The sequence below is a fragment of the Leptosomus discolor genome, chromosome 5 (genome assembly GCF_034619465.1).
Source record: "Leptosomus discolor isolate bLepDis1 chromosome 5, bLepDis1.hap2, whole genome shotgun sequence".
Taxonomy (NCBI): Eukaryota; Metazoa; Chordata; class Aves; order Leptosomiformes; family Leptosomidae; genus Leptosomus; species Leptosomus discolor.
This window is the reverse complement of record NC_141395.1, coordinates 27,680,728-27,707,080: the sequence shown is the minus strand read 5'-3', so window position 1 is coordinate 27,707,080 and position 26,353 is coordinate 27,680,728. Positions and strand designations below refer to the sequence as shown.

At 36.1% G+C, this 26,353-nt stretch overlaps 1 protein-coding gene across 2 annotated transcripts in view; it reads left to right on the top strand.

Annotated features, from left to right (window-relative positions):
- PDE1A (phosphodiesterase 1A) overlaps window positions 1–26,353 on the top strand; it is a 152,940-nt gene that overhangs the window by 81,701 nt on the left and 44,886 nt on the right. For both annotated transcript variants that reach the window (XM_086464958.1, XM_086464957.1), the window contains exon 2: window positions 17,022–17,135. In XM_086464958.1, coding sequence (XP_086321084.1) covers window positions 17,022–17,135 — 114 coding nt within the window. The remainder of the gene's footprint in view (window positions 1–17,021; window positions 17,136–26,353) is intronic.

Sequence of the window (26,353 nt, the reverse complement as noted above, 5' to 3'; positions counted from 1 at the left end):
GAATCCATCTTACAACGCTGTTTATCTTTTTAATAATTATGGGCAGCTAGTTAAATACAATGACAGGTCTAATAAATAGAGATTCTATAGGCATTGTGAATAGGATTGTCATGACATTTATCTTACTTTCTTTTTAAAACTCAAAATCTCTAAAAGGTCTGAAAAACCTCTTAACTGACTTTTATGGGGTTCCTATAATCCTATTTATAAAAGAAAATTTTCCATGTTCATTCACCGATGTAGGTCCACAAATACTGTTTAAAGATTTTTCTGTTTAAATAAGATTTATGAGACTATGTTTTGGAAAAATGCCACAGTTTTACAAACATGGGATTGTCAGTGCTGACAAGATTCAGAAAGGCGACTCAGAAACTGCCTTACTCATCACAAGAAAACACTGCAGCGAATCTGAAGAAAATGTAATTATAATTTCCAAAGGAGACCTAGGCTTAACATATTAAATTTACAACGTTATAAGGGATGCTACTGAAAAACATAGTGATGCTTAAGATAGAATTTATTCCACCACCACCAAAGACAGGAAAATTTGGATTGTTTTATAAGACACCTAAAATTTGTTGTTTAAGACATAATTTTTAAGCTGCCTGCTAGTAGAAAGCTGGGGGAGTTAAATGGAGTGTGCATAAAAGGATTGCAAAATTAAAAAATTATTTTGTAAAGATGCTGTGTTCTCCTCTTAGAATATTTCATGACATTTCAAAATCATTCTGCTGTGTACCCAATTTATAATTTGGAGCATGGAAGAGGCTACATTGCTGAAAAAACCCTCAGCATTGCAACAGAAACCAACTATCCTGATCAAGTCGATTCTTGGTATGTAACAGAGTAGCAGTGAGAAAAGGAAAGGTTGTTCTCAATGAAGTTTATCGCAAAGTCACAAATTCCAGTATCTGAATATGTAGATGTAGATATAGTAAGAAACAACTTGATACTTGTGTTGTTTGAGAAGTACTTGTATAATGGATCCTTCTCCTATCTGTGGGAGAGCTGGTCTGTCTTGCAAGTCCCACTTGCTGACACCAGTTGCTTGCCTCAGCTGCCTGCTTCATTGGCTCCGTGGGACACCAGTATAGTTCTGCTCATGCTGGGGATTTTCAAAGGAGTCCATCTTGAATTCTTTGTCAGCTAGGCCTGTAGTGAAAAGAAGATATACTGCAGGATTTACAATCTCAAACTGATATAATTTATGAATTTATGTATTTTCAGAACTGAAACATTGCTGGAGAGCATTGCAAATGAATTAAGTGCATTTGAAGTGTGAATTGTTCTTCACTGGTGACAGCAGTAAAATATCTTTCATGAACTGTTGATCCATAGATCTTTATTACATGCATGAGGTATTCATGTATTTCTAAACAACTATTCTTATCTGTCTTCATACTTGGAGTTGTTCAGTGGCTTTTTAATGAAACTTTGAATATATGCTGAACTAAAACAAGTCCAGTGCAGATAGTCTTCACCTAGAAAACACTGATTTCATTTCTGTATGCCTTTATACCAGAATGCGTCGAAAAACACGTGTGCTTGTGTAAACTGATACAACTCCACTGTGTTCTGTGAGATTCATGTCAACTAAAATTCTAACCTGTGATGACGAACACCATCACTGGTATCAGCATCATATTGCAGAGTGATGAAGGAAACAGTTGCCTTCAGTCTTAGAGAACGTACAATGTTTCATATTTACTGGCTTTGCATCAATTAATACCTATATCATCATAAGAATAGAACTCACAAGAAAAATCTGTAGGAAGCTGCATTGCTGAGTGACTTGACTGTTATATACGTTCAAGTGTGTTCCTTTCATATTATTGTAGATAAACATTTGAAAAAAATTGATCAAATCATGCATCTAAACTTAAACTGTAGCTGTGCATTAATAAACTCGTTGTGTGAGCTGTAGAGTTATGAGTAGCATATTTTGAGGATGAAAGGCAAGGTTAGGGAAAATGCCTTATTAATGCTGGTACTCCTCAGTTCACCTCTTTGGCATGACTGTCTGAGTGAATGGCAAGAAAAAAAAATAAATCAAGAAACAAAACTGGAAAGTATCAGGCTCAGTTTAGAGCCAAAGTGTTGAGGGACCTAAGTGAAGGAAGGCCTATAGAGGCAAAGTTTGTCTTTCATGTGCCTGGCCCCAAGATTAGAGGAAATGCTAAATAGGTTAAGGATTATGACCAGAACATGAAAGTGGACAGCAGGCATCCATGAGCCTTGGCAGGAATACATGGAGAGAGCAGGAAAATGCCTCTGTTTGGTCAGAGGTAGAGGCAACAGGAAATGAATGGAAAGATGAATGGCAAAGCAGAGGAAGAGATGCAGGTTTTATTGCTGTAATCTTTGCACTTGTATTTAGGTACCTTTGGGCTAAATTGAATAACGAGTACTAGTGTTCAAAAAAATCTGAATCGCTTTACTCAGCAGCTTTCATAGGTTTCTGAAAGAAAAGGGTCTGTAGGTGCACAATGCAGTTACAGTTATGAGGTTAATGTAATTAATGAAAAAGAATTGTAGCCTGGGTTTTCAGCCTTAAAATGTTTAGGACAGAATGCTTGTAACCAGAGGTGATAAACCACAGGGGTAAAACCCAGAGATCTGCCTCACAAAGGAATTATTCCCATTATTAAATTATATGTTGTAAGACTTAGGGGCTCATGTCAATCTGTGATCAAATATGTATCTGCATGTCAAGCTATTTCTGCCTCTGAGTGAAATTAATTCCTCCTACTGCAAAAATAATTGAAATCCATGTCAGACAACTAGATAGTCGTGGAAGTTTAGTAAATTTTTATGTCATTTCCGTAATCATGTTTGTGGTTGAGGTGCCAAGATCTCTTTTTTCAATATATCAGAATCTAGCAAATAGCTGTGATTGAGTAAGCGCCTCCAAGTCTGCTAGCACAAAATAATTAGATCTTTTGATTAATCCTCTTTGAGGGTTAGGTTGTCATTTTGTGAGACCAATTTTGAAAAGTTTTCTTTCTTTGTATTGTAAGAATATCTTATTCTGGTGTTCTGTGTTTCTTCATTTAATGGTGCTCCTGTTTGAACTTTAGTAAGAGTATTCCAGAAGAGTCTGAGTTAACTATTCTGGATTAAAGTTTAAACTAAATGCAGCTGACATGACCTCAAAATAATAATCATAGTGAATGAAAAGCTTAAACAAGTATTTAGATACTAGTACATTTTGATAACAAGAGTAGAAAACAAGTTTTTTATGGCAAAACATACTTCAAATTACTCCCTGGCTTAACTTCACATTAAATCCAGTTCATGGTAATACAAATGCCTTTCTTTAATACCTGATCTAGGATCTACAGGAGGAAAACTATTACATTGATTTTACTTACATTTCTTCTTCATGTAAAATACATTGCTGATCTGTGCAGTTAGAATCATAATGTCAGACAGCAAATTTCGAAGATAACAAAACCTGAAGATCAGTAGAAAAATGATACAAAATACTTATAGTCCTTTATTCTCCCGATAGTTATGGCATGGATCATATCTTTTTCTTTTGCATGCACATGTACCTACTCTTTCTAACTGTTAGCTGTTCCCACATATCTCAATTTGATTTTACGTTATTGAGCCTTGGGCAAGTTTATTTGTAAAAATACATAAACATTTTTGCTAGTTTAGTTACTGTATTAAATGTCATTGTCTCTACTCTGGCTTGTTCACATTTAATTCATATTCCTTGGCTGACTATGGTAGAGGAGGACTTTAACCTGACTTTTGTGCATACTCTCAGTTAATCAATCAGGCATTTCAACAGAGGTTTCCTAAAAAGGAAGCAAATCCATCTTTTAACAACTGTTGCACTTGCCTTAAATGTTAAAAAGCTAGATTTAGATCTCTTCATTGCTTGATTTGATCCCCCAGCCTCATGGTGAGTGTACCTTTTCTACTTCAATGTGCATTTAATTTATTTATGTATGGAAATACCTCTAACAACTTGGGCACTACACAGTTTTTAATGAGCTGGATCAAAGTTTCCAGATATTTATTTACCTTTCAGCTGAGTGTTTTGCAATCCTTTTGCTTTTCCATAATTTTTTTTGAGATGTATCCTTGCTATGGTAAGAAATGTTGTTGGTTTTCCTCTCTCTTTCTTCATGTGTATATCACTGCACAAAACTGAAATCTCTGGCCAATGTTAACACTGAAATCTGTCACACATATTTTAGAATTACATCCTTGAATCAACTTAAAAATAGCTTAGAGTCCGCAAGATCCTTTAGTGTTCCTTACAATTTAATTTCTAGTCATCAGTAATCATAAAACATGGCATTAAGAAAACCCCAAACCTACAGAAATAATGAGCTGAGATAGATATAAAATGGCTTAGAAGACTCACTTCCTAGTATGATCAAATTTACTGTTATTGAACATTGCCTAGGAGATAGCCAACCAGGGTCCTGACCCTGGTATTCAAGCCATATAAGCGCATAGACCTTCTTTAGCAGTTACTGTCATTTGCTGACCTAGGAAAGGGTGGTGGCCACCCGAAAAGGTGATATCCATCTGATTTGCTGTCATTTTCACAGTATCTTTCCAGAGTGAAATTGCACTGTGATGTGACTATTCTCAATCTCTAATGGCAACAGAATCTTCTTTTTTATAGTGACTTTTTATCCAAATGATTACAGTCAAACAGACTGTAAACACCGTCATTAACCCTGTGGTCTTATTTTTGTGGTTTGCTGGATCAAGGCACACGTGCAAAACCACATTCATCAGAACTGAACTGTTAATTATCATTGCACTTAGTATTCCTTTAACCATTATCCATTCAAGAACGTCCGGCATTTTATACTCAAGATATTATGTAGATATCTGCAGGTGAAAGCAATATGTTGATAGAAGGCTACTGGACAATTCTCTTTCTCACTTGCATTAATTTTATGAAAAATATCTCCTGTATACTTTGCTCTAGTATTTATGGTCTTTATTCAAGGAAGCACTCCCTCATGATCAACGCCTGGACTGATTGCTGTATTAAAGCTGGCTTGCTTTTTATTGGGCAAACTACTGTCTTACTTCTCTGAGTAATGTTATTTTAGATTAATGTGAATAGTTTTATTTCAAAACTGAGGATTGCAATAAAAAATATGCTGCAATAGGAGAATCTGAAAAGCAATGGAAAAGAAAACAATGTGTTGTTTGAGAATGTGACAGGCTAATCACAGTACAATGTTAGACTTTCTAACAAACTGTTTTACTCCTATTTTGATTTTTTTATACATGTAAGCTTTTCCTAAATCCTTAGTGAGTGTGTAAGCAAACATTATCTTATAACATTGAAAAAAGAATTTACCTGTTTTCTATTTTGAAACTAAAATATTGCCAGGTTCTTACTTGAAACGAATGTCAAGGCTTTGCAGAGACTGAAGGACAGTGATTCATTCAGTAGAACTATGAAAAATGAAGCAAAATTTAACAATTATGTTAGTCATGACCATAAGAGAGCTGAACTTTTCAGGTTAGATTTCATGTCCCTAGAGGAGTACATTTAGGGAAGTTGTACTGTCATCACCTTGAAGAATTCAGATTTTAATTTCTGAGTCCTTGAAAGGCACAGATATTAAGAACAGAATATGGTGTTATTAAAAGCTGGTTTTGGAATTTTCTTGTGAATCACTGCTTGCCTAGAAGCCAAGTAATTTTCCAGCTGAAAGCTCTTTATGGTATAGTATTTGTGTAGATAACAAACAACATTTCTAAGCAATTTCACAAGTAATTAAATATAGCTGGATGAGTTTAGTTGTGTGGTTCGTTTTGAAATCACTGTAGGACTTTTTTTAGAAAGTAATGGAGCAGTGTATCATTTAGCAACTAAGAAGGATGGTCAGTGTGTTGGATAGAAAGCCTGAGAATTATTTTTAGTGGGTTTTTTTGCCATAAGAGCACAAGAGGTGCTTTATAACCTACAGTCCATGTATGTTGCCTTTGGAAAGGATGCTATATCTGCTGCTCTAGTTAACAGGGCCAGTTGTACAGTAGTGTTCTTTTTTAGACCTGAGTGATAATTAATTAAAGAACACTCTTTCTAAAATAAAGAGGCAAATGTGTCTCTTCTGTAGGGAACAGGACACATCCTGAAAAATTCTGCTGTTATCTGTTTGAGCTGAGACATATCTTCTGTGATGTGTTTTCTTTCACCTGGAGATACGGAGTTATTAAGTAAAATGTGGTATGCTGTAAAGTTCTTAATGAACAAGTGCAATTTCCATGTTTTTCTGATCATGACTATTCTCTGAATATTGTCATGATCAGTTTGACCACTAGGTTCTGAATTTTCAATCTAGCCTGCATTTAATATGTGTAAAGTATAAAGGAACAGGCAAATTACAGGCAGCTACATATAAGATGAGCAACAAAAGATTAAAAGAATATCTTGGAGGTGAATTACAGTCTACATTTGCTAAATTTTCTCAGTTTAAACAAAACAAGCAAAAGTAAAACTTTTGGTCATAGATTCTGGAGTACATCTTCTGAGGGATGCTCCACATCAAAGCTGGAACATCGTCAAATTGGAAGGTATAAAAATATTGTCACTTTTTAGTGAATAGGCTGATAATCAGGTTGGTTTAATAACATGTTTTCAAACTAGGTGAGACAATGTGAACACCAGTTGGGGGTAGTCTGTTATCAGGACAGATGAGTTAAAGCACTCTGTGGGATGTGTAAGAACAAAGACCCAAGCTGATCTAAGTCCTAAGTGCAGCAGAGAAAGACCTAGGCAATTCTGTGGTAAGGACAGTGGCCTGTCCCATCATGGTGTCCTCTAGATTAGAGCAAGGCTGCAGTTTTCAACTTTCTGCATAATGCTTTCACAGTCTATTAGTCTGTTTTTATCAAAAGTGAACGGAATACAGGAAACTCTTAGGGGTAGCAAAGGAAACACGGGCAACTAAAGAATGGCCTGTAATCCAGTTTACCTTCCCAGACCTACAAAGCCTGAACCCTGCATATTGAGGTGCCAGGCACTTCACAGGCTGAGGAAAATGGCAGCTATATACCAGGCATTGACTATAAATGATTTTTTATTTGAATTGCTACAATTCCTGTCACAACTGTTTCCAGAACCAAAACCAATATGCATATAGTCCATCTATACTACATGCTAGATAATAGGTTTAACATGATATTGTTCAAGAATAACTTTTCCGGAAATATTCTTCCTGATGAACTCCAGGGACTTGTTTCCGTTTAATTCTACTCATCCTGAAGTATTCAAAGATGGAGCTGTTCAAGGACAGATAGTGAATTTGTTTCTTACCTGACCTTGACTCAAATTGAGTTTCTCACAAATCCTAGATCAAGCTCACATGTGTAAATAAGAATGATCATGTTATGTTTCATCCTATTTATGATCATTCTTAAAGAATATAGGGGGAAAATTCACCCGATTTGATTCTTTCCTTTTAAACATTTATACAGCTCTCAAATGTGTTTAAGCTTCTCTAATGTTCTACTTCTCATTACCAAGACCTGCTTTGAAGTACTTTGATTTGGGAATTATTCAGCAGATTATTTATTTTTAACTATTCCAAATACCAGAATTTAGTTTTGTACATAAGAGTGCTGAATTCTAGCATCTTCTAATTTTTTCTTTTTTCTTCATTTTAGTTGCAGTATTGCGATTTTTAAATAAAAGCCCTATTCATATTTTTACATTGTCATATACATTACATGTACAATATCCTTTCTTCAGACCGCTGAGATGGTAAAGATTTTACAGCAAAATTGTGCTGTTATTGCTACACCTGTTGTGCTAAAGTGTTTATGTCTTGCTCTGTCTTTTGAATGACAAATTCTTTTCGTGAAAATAGATTTGTTGAAGCTGTTAATTATTCAGTAACAAAGACATCTGAATTAAGGTGGTGGTGTTTTTTCTACATTTTAGGCAGACTAAGTTTACTCTTAAATTATTTTAATATTTTATTCAGTAGTCCGTAAGAGTTCATAATGCAAATATTTATAGTTTTTACATTTCACAAATGTAACCCAACAAATAGAGAGTTATACTTTGTTCCTCAGAACCTGTGATACACTTTAAAAACAAAATTCAAGATAAGTTGGCTCTGTCATCCCATCTGGAATGTGTGATTATATATTAAAAGTATAACTTTCATATTCTGGTACTTCAAGTGTTTACGTTTAATTATAAGTAGGAAAGTAGGACTTCTAAACTAAATGACGAGTTAGAGATTGGATTGAGGTAGGATTATCTTCGTTGTTATGTTGATTGTTACGTTGACATTTTAGGCCAGCTGACCCGATTACCCTGATTCATCTGATAGCATAACTGCATATATATGTGACCTCTAACCTTGTTCTGTGGAAAGAGTTCAGTAGTATAGTATAGCTCCTACTATAAAATATCTTGAAGATGAATCAGATTGTTTTGGTGGTATTGGGTTGAAGACAGCTTGCTACATGTGCACTTGTGCCTTCAGATATGGGGGGGCAATAATTTCCAGCAAAAAGGGGATGGAATTGGGCACAGAGAGATAGCTGGGGTACCACGTCTGACCATGTTCTTAGCCTGAATACAAGGGACTGCCATTTCAAAAAGCTTTTCTTCTGTACTCTACTTTTATACAAGTCCTTCTGTAGCCTCTGTTGACTTAATATAACATCAGTTGTATATATGTTGAGAGAAATTAAATGGAAAATGGCATACTAAGCATCCAATTGTACTATATTTCATGCCCTGCCCATGGAAGTCAGCAGGCTAGAAATAAATCTAAAATAATTTGTAAATAAGCACAGAGACCCAGATTACTTGCCAGGACCCAGATTCTACAGCTTGATCTCTCAAAAAATCTGTAACTATTAATGAAACAAATTTAAAATTTGCCAGAAGTGTTAGCTGTGAAGGCTTGGCCACATTTATATATGTTGACTTGTGGTCTGCAGCAAGGAAGTTCTGTCCTGGTTCTAATTTCTATCTTGGGGAAATCAAAATGTTAATTATATAGAGGATATAGAGTATTTAATATAGTTTGATTCCACAGAGTAATCACAGAACAAAGTGTCATTATTTTAATGTTAATGAAGGACATTTCATGGGTTGTTTTCTCATATGTGACTTAATCAAGTAGAGGAAAGGATACTCATGGTGTCATAGACGAAGTTTATTTGGTCATTGGGCAATGACTTTATTTTTAGTGCAGAACACTTACCAGTCTTCTGCCCTTAACAATTTCAGAAATTGCACCAAAAAGGCTTTCAAAAGCCTTCACAATGACAGCAACATATTTCCTTAGTAATAGTCTGGAAAATATTTTCAGTACGAAGTTACTGGGTTTGGTTAATGCAGTCTTAAATGAAAGAACATGAGTTGACTTTTTATAAGATAGCTTGTTCTTGTTTCTAAAAGGACTTTCTACCTTTTTGCATGCTGTTTTCAAAGAATGTGTATCAACATATTTCAATCCAAATTTTCTGGTCCCGAGGAATGAAGAAGATATTCAGCATGTTGATTCAGGATGGGTATACCAATGACTTCAGGGTGAATGAGAGGAGAGACAGAATAAAAGAAAGAGTAATAAGAGATCCATTTCTAAACCCTTATAATTTTGTCATAATTAATAAGTTGATAAGATACCACTGCATGGGAAGATTCTATCTCAATTATGAGTTTCAAGAATAGTTAAAGCAAAATGTAGTTTCTAGCAGTACTAGGCAGCAGAGATAATATGAGAGGGAGAAGACACACCTTTTCAGACCATTATATTTATCTAGTTGCAGACAAGAGAGACTCTATTTACTTTGTTGCGTGATGAGATAAAATATTTAATGCATAGCGATCATATTAAAACAATCTGGATCATGTAAAGGGGAGAGGGATTGTGGCATAATACTGTCGTCTGGAGAAATGCCTTCTAGCAGAAATTCTTTTAAAACAGCAGACATTCCCATGACTCTGACCATCCCTGGTGCAGAAGTAAGTCATGATCTTTCTTACAAGTATGGGAGATGCAGTTGTGATGGTTGGGAGCTGTGAGGTAGCGCTAAAAGAGTTCCTCTGAAGCACAGACAGTGAGAGGTGCCAGGCCTGCAGTCCTCTGATAATTTCCAGTGACATAGAGGTTAGGTTTGTATACAAGTTACTTGCTGGAATGTAAAGCCAACACTCAGATGTGAGTGTGAGGAGAACTATTTAGAAATATCCTTGTTCTGACATGGAATGTTTTTTTTTAAATAATGGAGGGGACTGCTTTGGAAGATTTAGAGGATTAACTTCTGCCTTTTATCAGTTTCTTCAATCACCGTGCTCAAAGCTGCTGTCTGCAGGAAGAAAAATAAAGCTTTTTAAATGGCTGTGGGGAGTAAGGGCTATGTGCATTTTCTCTGTGTTCATCACATTAGCTCCAGCAAGTAAGACATAGTCTTTCACCATCTTCAAGCATGATTTTTGGCAGGTGATGAGTTTATGTTTGATTTCCCAGCTTGTTGTTGGTAGTGGATTTAGCTAGATTATGATGAAGACTTTGAGACATACAGACTTTTCAAGTATTTGGCAACTTCAAGATGAAACAGCATTAGCTTGCACTCTATATAATGTATATACAATTCAGGGGAACCTTATAGATCAAATACCAATCTCTAGACAAAAATAAATATTCAGCAAAAGCCATTAGAGGGATACTTTGCAATTTACAAATCAGTCCTGTAGAGTGTGCATTATTTGTCTTTGATTTCATGGACTGATTGTGAAATGGGAATATCAGATAATAGAAATGGATATGGAGGCAATAGAAATAGTCATAGAGTTTAGGGTAAGGAAAAGCTAGGCCGCTACTAGTTGGTTACCTTGTTACTAGTTGGAAACCTTGTTGGTTATGCTTCAAAGCAGCAGGTGATGATGATGGAGATGATGGTAAAAGATTACAGAGCTGCAAATAGCAGACCTTTAGTGTTACTGAGGTTAAGACACTAAAGCTTCTCAGGCACTTGCAATTTGTTTGACCAGGTTGGTTGAGAATTATGCAAAAATCCAAAAATGCTTTAGACAACTTGGATAAGTTTACAGTTTCAGGTGGAAACCACGTAAGACTCCAAGTCTTTCTGTGATTTCAGCTAGGTACTAAAGAAAACAGGAATTTTCACTAAATTTTGATTAAGCCTTTAAAGACACTAATTACTAAATGAGACCCAAAGGATGATATTTAATATTTAATAATTTTAATTATTATTTTAATGAATTTTAATATTTAATACAGTATTAGAGTGCTAAATAATAAATTTGTAGGATGAGTAAGGTAAAATGAATTGAAGCCTAGTAGAGAATGCCTGCTCAAAGGAAAACCACTTCCTCTTGCATAAATATGATCCATATTTAAACAGCCAAGGCAATTCTATCACCATAAAAGTGCAGAGTTTTATCATTAAAAAAGTGTAAATTTCAGTGTGTGTTATATAGCTGCACAACTTCTATTTTAATTCTTCAATATGGTATTGAAGTTTTAGTATAGCAGAATGTTGGCTGAATTACCAGCATATTCAATATTTATTTTCTAATGACTGAATCATAATTACAGATCAGTATGTACCACTCATATGCTTAAAATAATCACGAAATTAATGTGATTTGTGAAACCCTTAGCAACCACAAAGCTTCCTATGCATATGCTCAGACACAGCAGTGACTGAGAAATAATTTCCTATAACACATTTGCAGCACTGGAAATGTGATATATCTTTCTTGCATTTCTCAGAATTTATTGAGAAACAGCATGTCTAATTAGAAGAAACATTAGGTAGCTGCATTTGAAACTGTGTTTTTTATTATTTCAGGGAAGTGAAACACACAGCAGGATCTGAGTCAAGAGCTGTCAGTTCTAATCCTTGCTCTCCACTGATGTGCTAGCCTTGCCTTGAGTGGCAGAATGTCCCTGTATCAGCATGTTTTTCCCTACCACAATGTAAAAAAGCTTTGAAGTAAAGGTTAGCTATTTTGAAGCCATGCAGGCTGGTCTCTTTGTAGCTACAGGTAGGAGCTGGGGAACAGGAGTGTCTACCCAAAGGAATCACTCCTGAATCTTTATTACCATGATCTGGATATTTCTGCAGTATCTCTCATCCACTTGTATAATCTGGTCTAGTCTTTTATAGCCATGTATTACAAATATTACAACTGTATCTGGGATTTTCCTTTTTTATAGTGAGTATTTTCCTTCCATCTTGCAGAATACACAAAAAAAGGTATTACATCCTCTGCCATAAAATATTTCTAGTAATCTGTATATTATAATTTTTACTTGAAAAACTAAGAGCATGGACTTTGTGCATGGTTGATTTTTATTGTTACAATTTGTTTTTTTATTTCTGATCTACATTATTTTAAAATATTTGTTAGAGGGAATGGTGTATTTAGATAAAGATTTATTTATTACAAACATGTTCTTAATAGAAAATTATAACATTCAAATGATACTGATTCACAAAAAAATATTTGGAATTTGGGCAATTTATGTAGGAGATTTTAGAATTCAAGTGAAATAGTGATATGTTTTATTTGTTGTGACTTTTCCAAGATAAAGTTTTTCTATTCCCATTTTGGGTTTCTCCTACTTCAAATATTTTCCTGAATCTGAAACATGTAAGTATGTAAAACAACTTCAATTCTGGGATTGAGCTGTTTTAAACACATGAGCTGAACTTCCCATTGTTAATGATTTGGAATTGCTGAATGTTGGCCCTTTTTCAGAGCATTCATGTTTGAGTGAGGATGTAACTTCTGCCTTTGAAGGCTGCGGAACTACTGAGTGAGCAATGCTTTCTACAGGTTGTGAAAATTATTCAACTGATTATTACAGGAATCACTACAGGTAGCAAAACTGGTTTCCAGTTTTAATTCTAAATAGTTTTAGAGAAATAAGTCCCACTTCCCCAATGTTTTTAAAAAATCGTGGTGTTTAAACAGTAACTAACTCTATTGTCAGAATATGGTTACTCTCCTCCTCTTTACTTTTATTTTCACATTACATATCAGCCCATTTTTAGTTTGTAATGTTTATTTAGAGGTTCAAATCACTTGTATAACAAAGATTACAATTGTCCACTTAATTTTCTTATTTAATATTAAATAGTCCAAACAAAACATGAAACAATTGTTTACAGAAAATAATAATTATTTTTTTTCTGTCCTTAAATTTTTTAACACGTCAGTATTTGCTCATACTCTTTTCAAGAAATTTAATACATTCGGCACACAGCTAGACTTTTCTCAACTAGTTCATGGGAACATAATGATTTACAACTTGTAATTGAACTTGACTTAAGCAACACAGATAATTTTTAAACTGGCATTGTGATTATTGAGTATTAATATGAATAACTTTTTTTTCTGTAATTAGCATTAAGATGTGTTTATTATTTTCAAAGTATTACCCATGTGTTCATTGCACATCTTCAACAGTGACTTCCATTAATTTCAAAATATAATAGGAAATAGGGTTAGTTTACAGTTTACTTTTTACAGCTTATTTCACTTCCCCTTTAATAGGATCTGTGGCAACAGCAACCTTTTTTTTTGTATGAAGTTTCCAAAACATTTTAAAGTGAAGTCCAGATGTGTAAGTTAGAAAGATGTTCTTTGCGGTGTTTGATGCTAGGGAGACTCAGATAAAGGCAGTCTCTGGAAAAGCAGCCACAGGGTCTTTTTTTCAGCTTCAGACTGAATTTTCCTCTTCTGATTCTTGAAGAATGTTAAGCTGAACCTTTAACTCTCATTTATTCTCAGCAATCACTGGTAATTTATTTTCCCTTAGAAAAGGAAGAGGAAGTCTTTAAAACCTGAAACTGAAATTGTCCAACTCATTTGCCTCTCTACCTTACAATCTCCCTTCTGAAGTAATCCCACCCCTGGCACCTTTCTTTTTTATCTTTTTAATCTGTGTTTAGGACAATTACTCAATATTTCCAAACGTATTTCCCTTGTTGAACTTTGCTTGTTTCCAGAAGAAAACATTTTCTCATTATGACATTGCAAAAAAGTCTTTTTTTAATCACTGATTCCTAGTCTTCATTTTTTTTTCCCTGTAGTTGCTGAAACTGTCGTAAGGAGCCTTCTCAAATAACCTAAAATCTATCCTCAGTTAATTTGGTATAACCCCTGAAAGCTACAGTAGATTTATCAAAGCTTTACTTCAAACATGGGAGAATTTTAACAAGGAAGGAGGGAACAACTGAGTCGTCATTTTTATATTGTTAATCAAGAACGTGCTACTTCGACTCCTTGTAAAATCCTCATTTTGTCCTCATTTTCCTGTGTTGCTGTGTGGGCCTCAAATCTTATTGCCCAAAGTTGGACATAGGCATCAGCTGCACGAGGAGGTGAGGACCTGGCAAATGCTGGTCCTGGTAACATCACAGACAGCACTGTTAAAGATAGGTAGGAGCAGAATGCATTTGGATCATCCATAAAAGCATTTAATACCACAGCACTGTTAATTGTGTTTACCCAATATGACAGAGGATTCTTCTCCACCCACTCCCTTTATTAATTGCAGATGTCTTTTTCTCCCTTGCAAACCAGGGCTGCTAGTTTTAAAACGCAGTTTTCAGCTGTCCCGAGAGAAATAATCTGTTTCTTTTTCTCTCTAAGTCTCTTTCTTTCATGTTGTGTCATATTAACTCTGCATACAATTTTCTTTACACCTTAAAACAGTTCGAACAGTCCATTATTCTGTTTCACAAAATAGCCCCTCCATTTTTTTCTTGTTATTACTTCTTATTAGCACAGTTGACAGGCAGGGTAATAAAATTAGCTCAAATTTTAAGTAGCATTTCAGATTTTCTAATGGTATTTCTCATGTTTGCTTTCAATTTAACACTCTGAATTAAAAAAAATTGTTGACTGCTACCTATGGAGTGAGGTATTGCAAGGTCACTGTGGCTTAAAGGCTCACCCAGGGACTCCTTTCCTCCTGCAAGCATAAAATTTATTCCAAATAGCTGTCATCTGGTTCATGCCCTGAGAAAACGTAGAAAAACTGGAAATCATTGGATTTGAAGGCGTTTTGGACTAATATTGTTCTACAATAGCCTGGCCCCTTGCTGTGAAATGTTGCATATTTTTAAACTAATTTATTCTTCCACTTTGTAAAGTGTACTTCAGAGACATGCTCAGTCAAACACAGAGGGAACAGTGCAAGTGGTAGAACCACCCTATTTGCAATTAGTGGTGATGATGCTACCAGACTCACCTGGGCATTTTGGTGTTGGTGCTCAGGAGGGCTTGTATGTGTGTTTGTGTGCATTACTGAGAAGCAGACATCCCAGGAGAGTTACAGTGTGTGTGTTGTGTATTCAAATGTAAGTGTCTATGAATTAACTTCTTCAGTCTCTAGGTGCCTCTGAAGTGGAAGGAGTTACGTACTGGAATTTCCTCCCCATGCATAAGGTTATTTCTGTGTAGGAGATGCACTCCTACAGTATTTCATCCACCTGCTTCACTTCTCCGAGAAAATTTTTTAACACTAAATCTTCCATTCCATTGATATGCAATGCATTGTGTAAAATACCAAGTAAATATGATTGCAAAGAGCATTATTTGTGTTATGTTCTATGCTAACTGGAATTGAATTAAGGCTTTAGAGAACTGAGGAGTCGTTTGCTAAAATTATCCTTGCAGGCTTGGACATTATTATGCTTAGGCCAAAGAAATATAAAGAAAAAACATGAAAGTAGTTTTATGATGGAGCAGTACTTTCCAAGTTTATGAGGGATTTGTTTTGAATATCACTGCATTTTTAATTAGTGCATTTTAATTAGGTCCAATCAAATATTGTATATACCCAATTAAAATAATATATAGTATACATAACATATTGTTATATAACATATCATTTATTTTTGTATATGCCTTTTCACATCATAAATATGATTTTTTTCTGAAAGTAAAACTAGGTTAGCACAGACTCAATTTCAATCCACTTTTAAAATAAATGCTTGTTTCACACTTCATACACATAAAAAAGATTATTTCACCAAAGTTATAATAATGATATAACTTTAAGTGCGGAAATTTTTTCTTATATGATACAAAACTGTAGATTATTTCAACTCAGAGATATAGCACAGAAAGAAGGAAAATACCCCTACTCCTTTAAGCATCCATTTAGTCACAGCTCTACAGAGTTACTGATAAGGTTTTCATTTCACTCAAGTACTGTGACAACATGTGGTTAAGTTGAGCAGTGTCAAAAGTGTTCTTCTCATCAGAGAGTTTAGGAAAAATCTGGTGTTCAAGGAGCTTATCCATATCAGTGTATCACTACACAGGCATGAGTTGATGCATTACAAAATCTCCTTTGGGCATATCCATGTTTGTAACATAAACCAAAGTTCTGAAGACTAAAAGTAAAAGCATACTTGGGAAAATACTTGGATTTTTCTAATGCCATAGGCACCACCTTTCGTCTGGTATAATAATGAATTTTCTGTAAACACAGAAACAATGGAGCTCTACATTAGCTTGTGCTAATAAAAAATACAAATTCTACAGCAAAAACATGCTGGAGGCCTAAATAAAAAGTAAATACATTTAAATGAAGAAGAATCAGTATATAGGGGATATTAAAAAATTATAATCAACCTTCTCAGCACAGAATAATTATAGTAAGATAACTTGAGAAGTTTTATTTATTATTGAAATAAAATTAGAGACTCGGGCATAATAGTAATGTCACAAATTAGTAGGAAATTGCTCTGATGGTAGTTACTGAGTCCTCTCTGACTTACCAGAATGTATATGCCTTTTCTTAATAGGTGTTACAAATTTAGCAAGCTGTAAAAACATACAGCTAGTCATTATCATGTGTGTTCTAAACCAGATTTTTTAAAAACAAGACAAGAGATGCAGTGTTAGTCTCTTGCTTCTATGTCGGCTATTGTGTTGGTTCCAGTATTTCAAATAGAAAATGCATTCACTAAAATTTGATATAAGCAACACACTGATATTTTTATTTTGTTTTTCACAGATTAAGATGCTTGGTAAAGCAGCTGGAGAAGGGTGACATTAATGTGGTGGATTTAAAAAAGAATATTGAATATGCAGCATCTGTGCTGGAGGCAGTTTATATTGATGAAACCAGGTAAGTCTGAGGAGAAAAAAAAGAAAGGAAAGGATGCTGGGAATCACATTTTAGAATTTTGGTCTTTGTGTGCAGTTGTAACTGATGTGAGCTGAAGGTCTCTGCACATCGGAAGAATCATATGTGGCTCTTAGGTCTTTTAGTAACAATGTTAAAGCAGGTGAGATTTCAAAGGTCAGATGTAACCACAGTCTGAAGAGTTTACCTAGTTCTCGTCATCCTCACTTATCAAATGTTCAGAGTATAAAGCCATAAGAATTTTCTGAAGGATGGATTTTCTTTCCCCCACAGGCCACATACCAATAATCATGCCAAGGACTGTATCACTGCTAAAAATGGGCTGTTTTGGAATGAAATGCTCATGGAGATGAGTCAGGATATTATGATCTGGCCTGTAAATACATAAATTCATGAAAAGCTGTGATTTATTTTATAACGTTTGGTGCTTTGTTTATGATTATTGTTACTGGCAGTATTACTGGCAGTCATCTTGAATGTGGGTTGACTCCAATTAAATTAGAAGTTCTAAGTATTTGGCTTCTTGAAAGAATTTTAAGATATGTACTATAATGAAGTTAACTAGCTAACTTACGTTTTTTTATTTCAGTGTGCTGGCCTCTCTAATTTTTTCTAAGCAGAATGGTCTTTTAAAGATATCTGCCAGAACTTCTTCAATACTGATGGAGCGTGCAGTGTATGTCTCTGTTCCATACTACCTTTAAGAAGTCTGCCATTGTACTGATTATTTCATGGACCTAACTCTCTTTCTCTCTCTCTGCCCCTCACTCCTTGCAAATCTGAATATTTGATATGGTGCTTAAAGTACTGATCTAACTTTTTCCTGTTTCTTTTCCTTTGATGCATGTGATTCACACACCGAACCTTGTCAGTCAGGAATTTGGAGCATATGCTATTGGGCACTAGGAAGCCTACCCATTTGAAAACAGAAGAATGAAAACAGTTGCAAATGAAGCTAGCATCAGTGGTCCATTTTTCAGAGATTGTATTACAGACTAGGTTGGCAGGATCACTTATAGTGGCATCCTGCTCTTAGAGTGTATGCGCATCCAATTCTGTGAAAAGCTGACAAAACTGTGGTAACAGGGAAGACTTTCCCGAGCAGCCTCCCGGCCGCAATACAGTTCTTAGGGACACTTTGAAGTTGCTAGCGATCCCAAGTAAAATACACAACCTGAAAAGCATTAAGGACCTCAGTGACTTCAAAAGGGCTCACATGTGTTATGAAGATGTTTACAGATTCAGTTAAATTAAGCTTAACTGAGCAGACTTGGACAAACCATCTTTTGTGACTTCCAGGGGACATAGGCTTTATTAGAAAATTGGATGAATTCACATAAAATATTTTAAAATAATGGTAGTTAGTATTCCAAATAATGGTAGTTAGTATTCCAAATAATGGTAGTTAGTATTCCACTGTGGACATATCAGTTTTGCTGTCTGACTTAAGTTATTCTCTTATATTTAGTGGTTTGCATTTTATATTGCATATACTTAATTTTGGTTTATGGCGTTTGATTTTGATTTTAATTTCTCTTCCCTGGACTAGTGCAGTCTCCCTGAAATTCAGACTCAGTGTGATGCGTTTTTTGAACCTGGTGGTATTTGTGTTAAATTTTTGCTAAAAATATAGGCTGAGCCTCCGCTTCTTAGTTGGGCAATATTATGTATACTGCTGTTTTAAATTTTGACACTTACTCATTAAAAACAATTTGCAAATTAAGATATTTATTGTGTGGCAGAGAGAGCCTGTAGTTGCCACTGGTACTTTCATAGTAAACTCTTTTGCATGGCAAACCGCAAAGAAAATCACATTTTAAATAGCACGACCAGTATTCTGTAGTCTAAATCTGCACTAAAACATTTAAAGGTAAACACACAAAGGTCTCTTCAGCTTCTGGGAAGCTAATCCTTAAGGAACAAAAGTGGTGTATCATTGAGTCAAATGGGAATGGAGGCTGGAATTAGCTTGTGCAGTTACACTTGTCCAAATTCCTACAGAAGAATACAGGTTCTTTGTCCTGCACAGAACTACCGCTGTTGGGAGTCTGGAACTGAGTTAACTGAACTCATTAGTAGATTAGAAATAATAGGTTAGGTCATAAACAGAATGGCCTATTCTTGCTGAGCCTGAACATGCACTTCTATACATCATAAAGTTCAAATTACTTCAGTAAGTTTCTTAGAAATTAATTGCTGTATGGATAAAAGTAATTGCTATAGTAGAGAGCAAGAACAATTAATACATTGAGTAAAACAGTGAGAAAATAATTTGAGTAATCCCAGAAGGAAGTTGCATGGTTTACAGGGCATAATAGTTCCTGAGGTTTGGCTTATAACACAGAAAATTTAGTGACGCCTGGTTCTATAAAGTATTGCAGGCTTAGGACCAAGCATTCAGTACAGAGTTTCTGCAACTCACATGAAAAAAACCATGCTTTCTGGGCCCATGCTTGAGCCCTGGATTTTGTCCTGATGAATATACTGACTCATTGATTACATATCCAAACAGAGGAAGACCTCAGCTTCAATCAGTCACCTAAAACTGAATCCTGTCTGTGGTATTCTCATCTTCCCCACCTTTCTGGGAGACAGATTTCAATATCAGCTGAAAGAAAGCCCTTTTAAATATCTCTACAGTCAGATTAGGAATAGCAACTAACAGAGAGTTGGTTGGGAGCATCCTCCTAACTCATCTTTCTGTTATGTTGTACATCCTATTAAACAGCATAACAAACTGGTCCCACCAATGGTCCCACACCTATTGCAGAAGGACCTTCTGCAATTCTTCACAGGCACAGAAATGAAAAAAGCAAAAAGAAAAATCAAAACTAAGGTCAATAAATAGATCCAAGTACAAGGTATCTCACAGAACATGTTCAGTAATGTAGCCAAGGATCAAGGAAGAGCTTGGCCTATTCCACAGCTCTGGGGAACCATTTGTGCTTAAAAATTAAATCTCAGACATAAGTCTAGCAAAACCACTTTTCTTTTTGTAAGTCTGAGCTTTTTTCAGTGATCAGTTCCAATTTCTTACAGTAGGAAATACACAAATTTTTCCTGTATATTGTTACTTAATTCGAATTGATTGGAAAGTCTGTATCATTCTATCAAGTTGCGTGTGCACAACAGAAGTACAGGAAAATGTGTAAGCTGACAGCACCTTGAATCTTTATTTATAGTGCAACGATTAGCTGGAAATGGCTGTAGAATTCAAGCCCTTTAGCCAGAGTATGAAGTATTTTTCTCAGGTCCTCTTTCGTTTTGTCAGCTTCTCTGTTGCTCTACACTGTAGCCTTTTATCTGAGCATAAGATAGCATTTTTTAAAACTATGTACACATACTCATTTCCATACATGCTCTTGCTGAAACTATATGCAGCTGGATTGGGGAAAAGGCAGAGAAATAACACAACAGGTTTTATTTATGGAGTTATGAGAACAGACTACTTAGAAACAGGCAGTAGGGATAACCTTCCAAAATCATGAAAAATTGGTTTTGGGCAATGATTGTCAATATCCCATGTAAAAGGTTCTGAGCTGATGGAAAGTTGGAAAGCACAGAGAAATCAGACATACGTTAAGTGCTGCTTTCTTATGAGCTTAATTATCTGTGGCCCAATGTCAATTAATGAGCTTGTTTGAGAAGCTCTTTTTAGGACTGTTGCATCTCTCAGTGCTGAATAATTATGATCTGCACTAAGTACTTCCTCGAAAGGGATCTAGTGCTTTGGTAGCTGAAGCAGAGGTTTGCTGTCAGCTGAAAATAATCAGTGAAACTCTCACAGTTCCAGCTACTCAGCAGATCTCCTGTGGAAGAAGTTCAAATTTACTCAATAAGTGATATAAATAATTCTGACAAATCTTGCAGAATTTTCTCCATTAAGTACCTACCACTTGGCTCAAGGTAGTGGAAGAAGGATATTTAGAGTCAAACAGGAAATAAATACAGCCTGATAATTCAGTCATGACAGCTGTTCCATTGCTTGTAAACACAGCTCTTTTTTTGTGGTAACTAAGAAGAAAATGTCACACAAAATCTAGGTGAAAATTACAAGATTAAAAAAACATATATGTATTACAAAGCCAAATAAAACAAAAAATGTAAACTTCTTGTGGAGAATATTTTTAAGTTCTGGATAAAATCAGACTATTTTTTTTCTTTTTAAATGCCTTAATATTTTAGAAAATGTACTTGATTTCAGGAGACTATTTATCTGTGCAGTTTCAATTCCACACATGGTTTTTAGTTTGTTTTAGACTTTGACCTCTTGAGAACTTTTGACTTAGAAGAGACTGTGTTTCAGTAATGTATGAAGTAGATCCATTGTATATAGCTGGCAATTGCTTTGCACTTCTTTGATTCAAGAAGAAAAATAACAGATACAGATTATTGCTACATTCATGAAGCAAAAGGAAATCTCATTAAAGGTAAGTGATGTTACAACAATATATGTTTGCATCAGAGCTCTGGAAATCATGAAGGTATTTCAATAATATTATAATTGTAAACACAGTCCTTCTTGAGAAAAAGCTGCTATTTGAAAAAAAAAGTGTACATTCTGATACGTGTAATATTAGCTAAAAAGGAGGTCATTAAACCCAAACTTTGTGGCTGCTGTTGTAGTAAACACCTTGGACCATACTGAGTTTCCAGTCCACTACTCCAGTAATGCACCAAATATTTCTGTGGTTTCTGGACTTACAGCAGGGGCAAACGTATCTTCAAATTGTGGAAAAAAAGGAAATAGTTTAAACTGGGATCATGTCACTTGCAAGAGAAAGAGTTTTGTCATTTCATCTCACCAAACCTCTGTGTGACTCAAGGTGCAGCACAGAAGATTTGTGACAGGAACGTGCATGTGTGTATCTTTGTCTCATGGAGTCTGAGGAAGAAGAAAGAAACAAATGCATGAGTAGATGCTGGTGCTCACAGAGCTGTGTGTCATGGAAGTGTGAACGAAATCTAGCAATAGCACAACAACTAAATGAAATTCTCCCATTTCCAGGAGATCCTGTGGTGAGGAACAGTCAGCGTAGCCTGTTCTTGGACAGCTTTCAGTACACACTTTTGATTATGTTTGCTAGCTGGAGAAGGCTGTTCCGTGGTGTATCCAAGTTTTTTGGTACTGCAACAGAACCCGAGTCTGTGACAGCTGCAGCAACTAAGGCTAGTAATTAATATCTCAAAAAATAATGAACTAGGATGCTTATTTGATATCCTTATGCTTTCTTTTACTCTCTTCTAGCCATCAATATAGGTTTAGTGGCTTCTCTCTTTTAAATGAGTACAAAAGTTGGTGAAGGCTCCATCTTTTATGTTTCTTGTTATTTCGTTTTCACAAGCTGTATTTTAGTATCAGTGTTGCAAGGCTCTAAGCTAGTGCTACATCAGCTGCTGCCGAGCATCTCACAGCATGAATCTGTTGCTTGACATAACAGGAGTATTTGCATTCCATTCCCACCCGTAGCATACAACATCTATCTGACTTTGTGAATCACGTAGTTTCACTGACTGTAAGTCTCTGGTTATGGAAGAAACTGTGCTAATTCAAACACCATTGTCCATTCAAGGTAATCAGCAGAGGTGGTCACAGCAGCAGATCTCTTTGCAGGTGCAAGGGTTGAGGAGGTTGAATTCGCTTACGTCAAGAGATGTATATATTTGTTAAACATTTTAAAAGCGTATTTTCCCAATCTCTCTACATGAAAAGGGAGATTAGTTTGTTCATTTATATATGAAGGTAACTAAGTGTTTCACAGAATCACAGAATGGTAGGACTTTGAAGGGATCTGGAGATCATCTAGTCCAACCCCTTGCTAAAGCAGGTTCACCCAGAGCAGGTTGGACAGGATTGTGTCCAGGTGGGTTTTGAATATCTCCAGAGAAGGAGACTCCACAGCCTCCCTGGGCAGCCTGTTCCAGTGTTCTGTCACCCTCAGAATAAAGAAGTTTTTCCTCATGTTGAGGCAGAACTTCCTGTGCTCCAGTTTATGCCTGTTGCCTCTTGTCCTATCACTGGGCACCACTGAAAAGAGTCTGGCTCCATTCTCTTGACACCCGCCCTTTAGATATTTAGAAGCATTGATAAGATCTCCTCTCAGTCTTCTCTTCTCCAGGCTAAAGAGCCCCAGGTCTCTCAGCCTTTCCTCATGGGGCAGGCGCTCCAGTCCCTTCATCATCTTCATAGCCCTCTGCTGGACTCCTTGCAGTAGTTCCCTGTCCCTCTTGAACTGCGAGGCCCAGAACTGGACACAGTGCTCCAGATGTGGCCTCACCAGGGCAGTTTAGAGCAGGAGAATAACCTCCCTTGACCTGTTGGCCACACTCTTCTCAATGCACTCCAGGATGCCATTGGTCTTCTTGGCCACAAGGGCACATTGCTGGCTCATGATCCACTTGTCTACCAGAACTCCCAGGTCCTTCTCTGCAGAGATGCTCTCCAGCAGGTCAACCCCCAACCTGTATTGGTGACCCCCAATCTGTACTGGTGTATGGGGTTAGTGCTTCCCAGGTGCAGGACCCTACACTTGCCCTTATTAAACCTCATTTGGTTCCTCTCTGCCCAGCTCTCCAGCATGTCCTGGTCTTGCTGAATGGCAGCACAGCCTTGTGGTGTATCAGCCACTCCTCCCAGTTTTGTGTCATCAGCAAACTTGCTGAGGGTGGACTCTGTGCCTTCATCCAGGTCTTTGATGAATATGTTGAATAAGACTGGAGCTAGTACTGATCTCTGGGGAACACCACTAGCCACGGGCCTCCAGCTGGACTCAGTGCCACTGATCACAACCCTCTGAGCTCTGTCCTTGTCCTGGTTTGGCTGGGACAGAATCACAGCCCAGCCACACTAGGCAAGCCATTAGCAGTTTCAAGTCAGCCAGGGCAGCTGACCTGAGTTAGCTACAGGTGTAGCCCATCCCATAATGTCATGGTCACTATAAAGGGGGAAGGTTTACTAAGGAGAGAGAGCCCCAGTGGGATTCCTGCTGGGGTTTCTTCTACTCCTCCTCTGCCTTCTCCTGAGGACTGCTCTCCAGTCAGTTGTGATGACTGGACATTTGTTTGGCTAAGTATAACTCTGTATGTCTCTGTTGGTATTGATGGTGTTTCATTAAATCTCTCTCACTTCTACCTGTGGGTCTGCTTTCCTTTTACCAGAGTCTCCTCCCTGGCTATTGAATTGAAGTAAATCATTAAGTTTATCCATTAATGGAATCTACGAATGATGCTTCTGTAAAATCTGCTATTGAGCAAAAGCTTACTGTGTTGAGATTAATTCAGTATATTCCAAACTTATAAAAGATTAAATATAAGCTTAAAATAAGCCTTTAAAATCTTTTGTACTAAACCAAAGTTTTTTTCTGAGGTGGAGGCTTACAACAACATCAAAGTTATATTAAAAAAGTACACTTAAAATAACTGAAAATCTGTTAAATTCTGACTAAAAATCTTCAGTTAGGATATTTAATAAATGGCCTGCATCCGTTTGCCAAAGTTACTGAATTTTTCTATCTCAAAGTTATTTCAGCTAGTTTATTTGTAGGTCGTGCCTGGAGGTAGTCCCTGCCCTATAGAGCTTCCAGAACACCACATTAAAGCAATTGAATTAAAAGGAAAATACATTATCTCATAGCTGTACTCCTGAAAAATGGTAGTTTTTTAATCATGAATATACTGACCTGGATCTTAAGATTGTTGATGGCCTTTGGTATGTATGTCTGTATTTCTGAATAGGAAGTATGTATCAACAAGTGAATGTTTCCAGTAACAATCATCCTTACTCCATTAGTCATCTGTTTTTGTAATAACTATTTCATCCAGAGTCTTTGCCATTTATTGTAATTAATTGGTAGCTCTCAAAGTGAGGACAATTCTTCTGAGAATGTGCTAAATTTTAAGAGTACAACATGTTGGTAAATTCATAACTTTGTTTAGAAGGACCTTTATGCACTAAATGCACCTCAATGATTTTTGCAATTTGTTTATCCTCAGTGGGAGTCAAGAGAATGTTTTAGTGGATGCTAGCGAAATTGTAGTGGACTAGAGAGGACGTAAATATTGATTGAATATATTGATTCATGCTCCTTCAGGAAGGTAGTGAGACACTAGAACACAAATGATTGATAAAAATGTGAATTGGCTATTTGGACTACAAATTCTTTGCCTTCTGCATTCTAGACCTGGAATAGGACTTTGATCAGTTCTGTCTTAAGGGTTTGATCATTAGCTTGATTAATTCACTAAACAGTAAAGAGCTAATGCCTCCTCTCAGTCCCTCCTCTGGAAATCTTTCACCACTTCTGTTAGGCAGCATGACTGATTAGCACTGAAAGTTGTGGGGTTTTTTCCCCATAGCCATTGTCTAATTTTTTTTCCATTTTCCTTTCTTTCTTCTCCTCCATAGTACATCTGATATATTCCTAAGGGAAAAGAAATATACTTCTGACTAGTTCATTACTACATTTAAAATTCTTATTAAATTAAAAGAGAGCTAGAAATTACCACTACTTGAATTTTGAAAAATTATTCTTGGTAAAAAACAGAGTACTGTGACAAAAAGATCAGGTTATTAGTTACTATGACTGCAATATTAATTGATTGCTAAGCTGAAATGCCAGGGGCTATATCTTACTTATTCCCACATCTGTCAATGGGAGTTCCACTCATAGAACAAATAGAATTAAATAACCCAACCCTCCCCCTCTCCGTCCTATGCATACTCTTTGTCGTATTGCATCTGCTTAATAGACTAACGATATATGAGCAAAATAAGTGTATGTAACACTGAAATTCTGAATTTGTGTTGAAAAAAAAAGTACTTTGTGTGGCACATTGTGTTAAAGCTTTTTGTTTTGATTATTAGGATTTTTAGGTGTTGAGTAGCTTTAAGGAAGAAAAAATTAAAGCGTGTGCTAGGATATTGGAGTTCATGTCTCTTAGCTGAATGGAATTAATCCCAGTGGAGTTTTATTTTAAGGATGACTTTGTGGAACAACTATGTAGCTTTAAAATAGAAAATAAATGCCTGCCATTTCTGATCTTCAGTGTGGTTGATTTAGAGGATGAGGCTGTGGATCTTGCAGTCACTCCGCTCCAAATACTTTCTAAGCCAGAGGTTCTAGCATTGTGTTTGACAGCTGTGGTCACTTGTTATTTTGCTCATTAATTTATCCATTTTTGAACCTATTTAAAAGTTTACA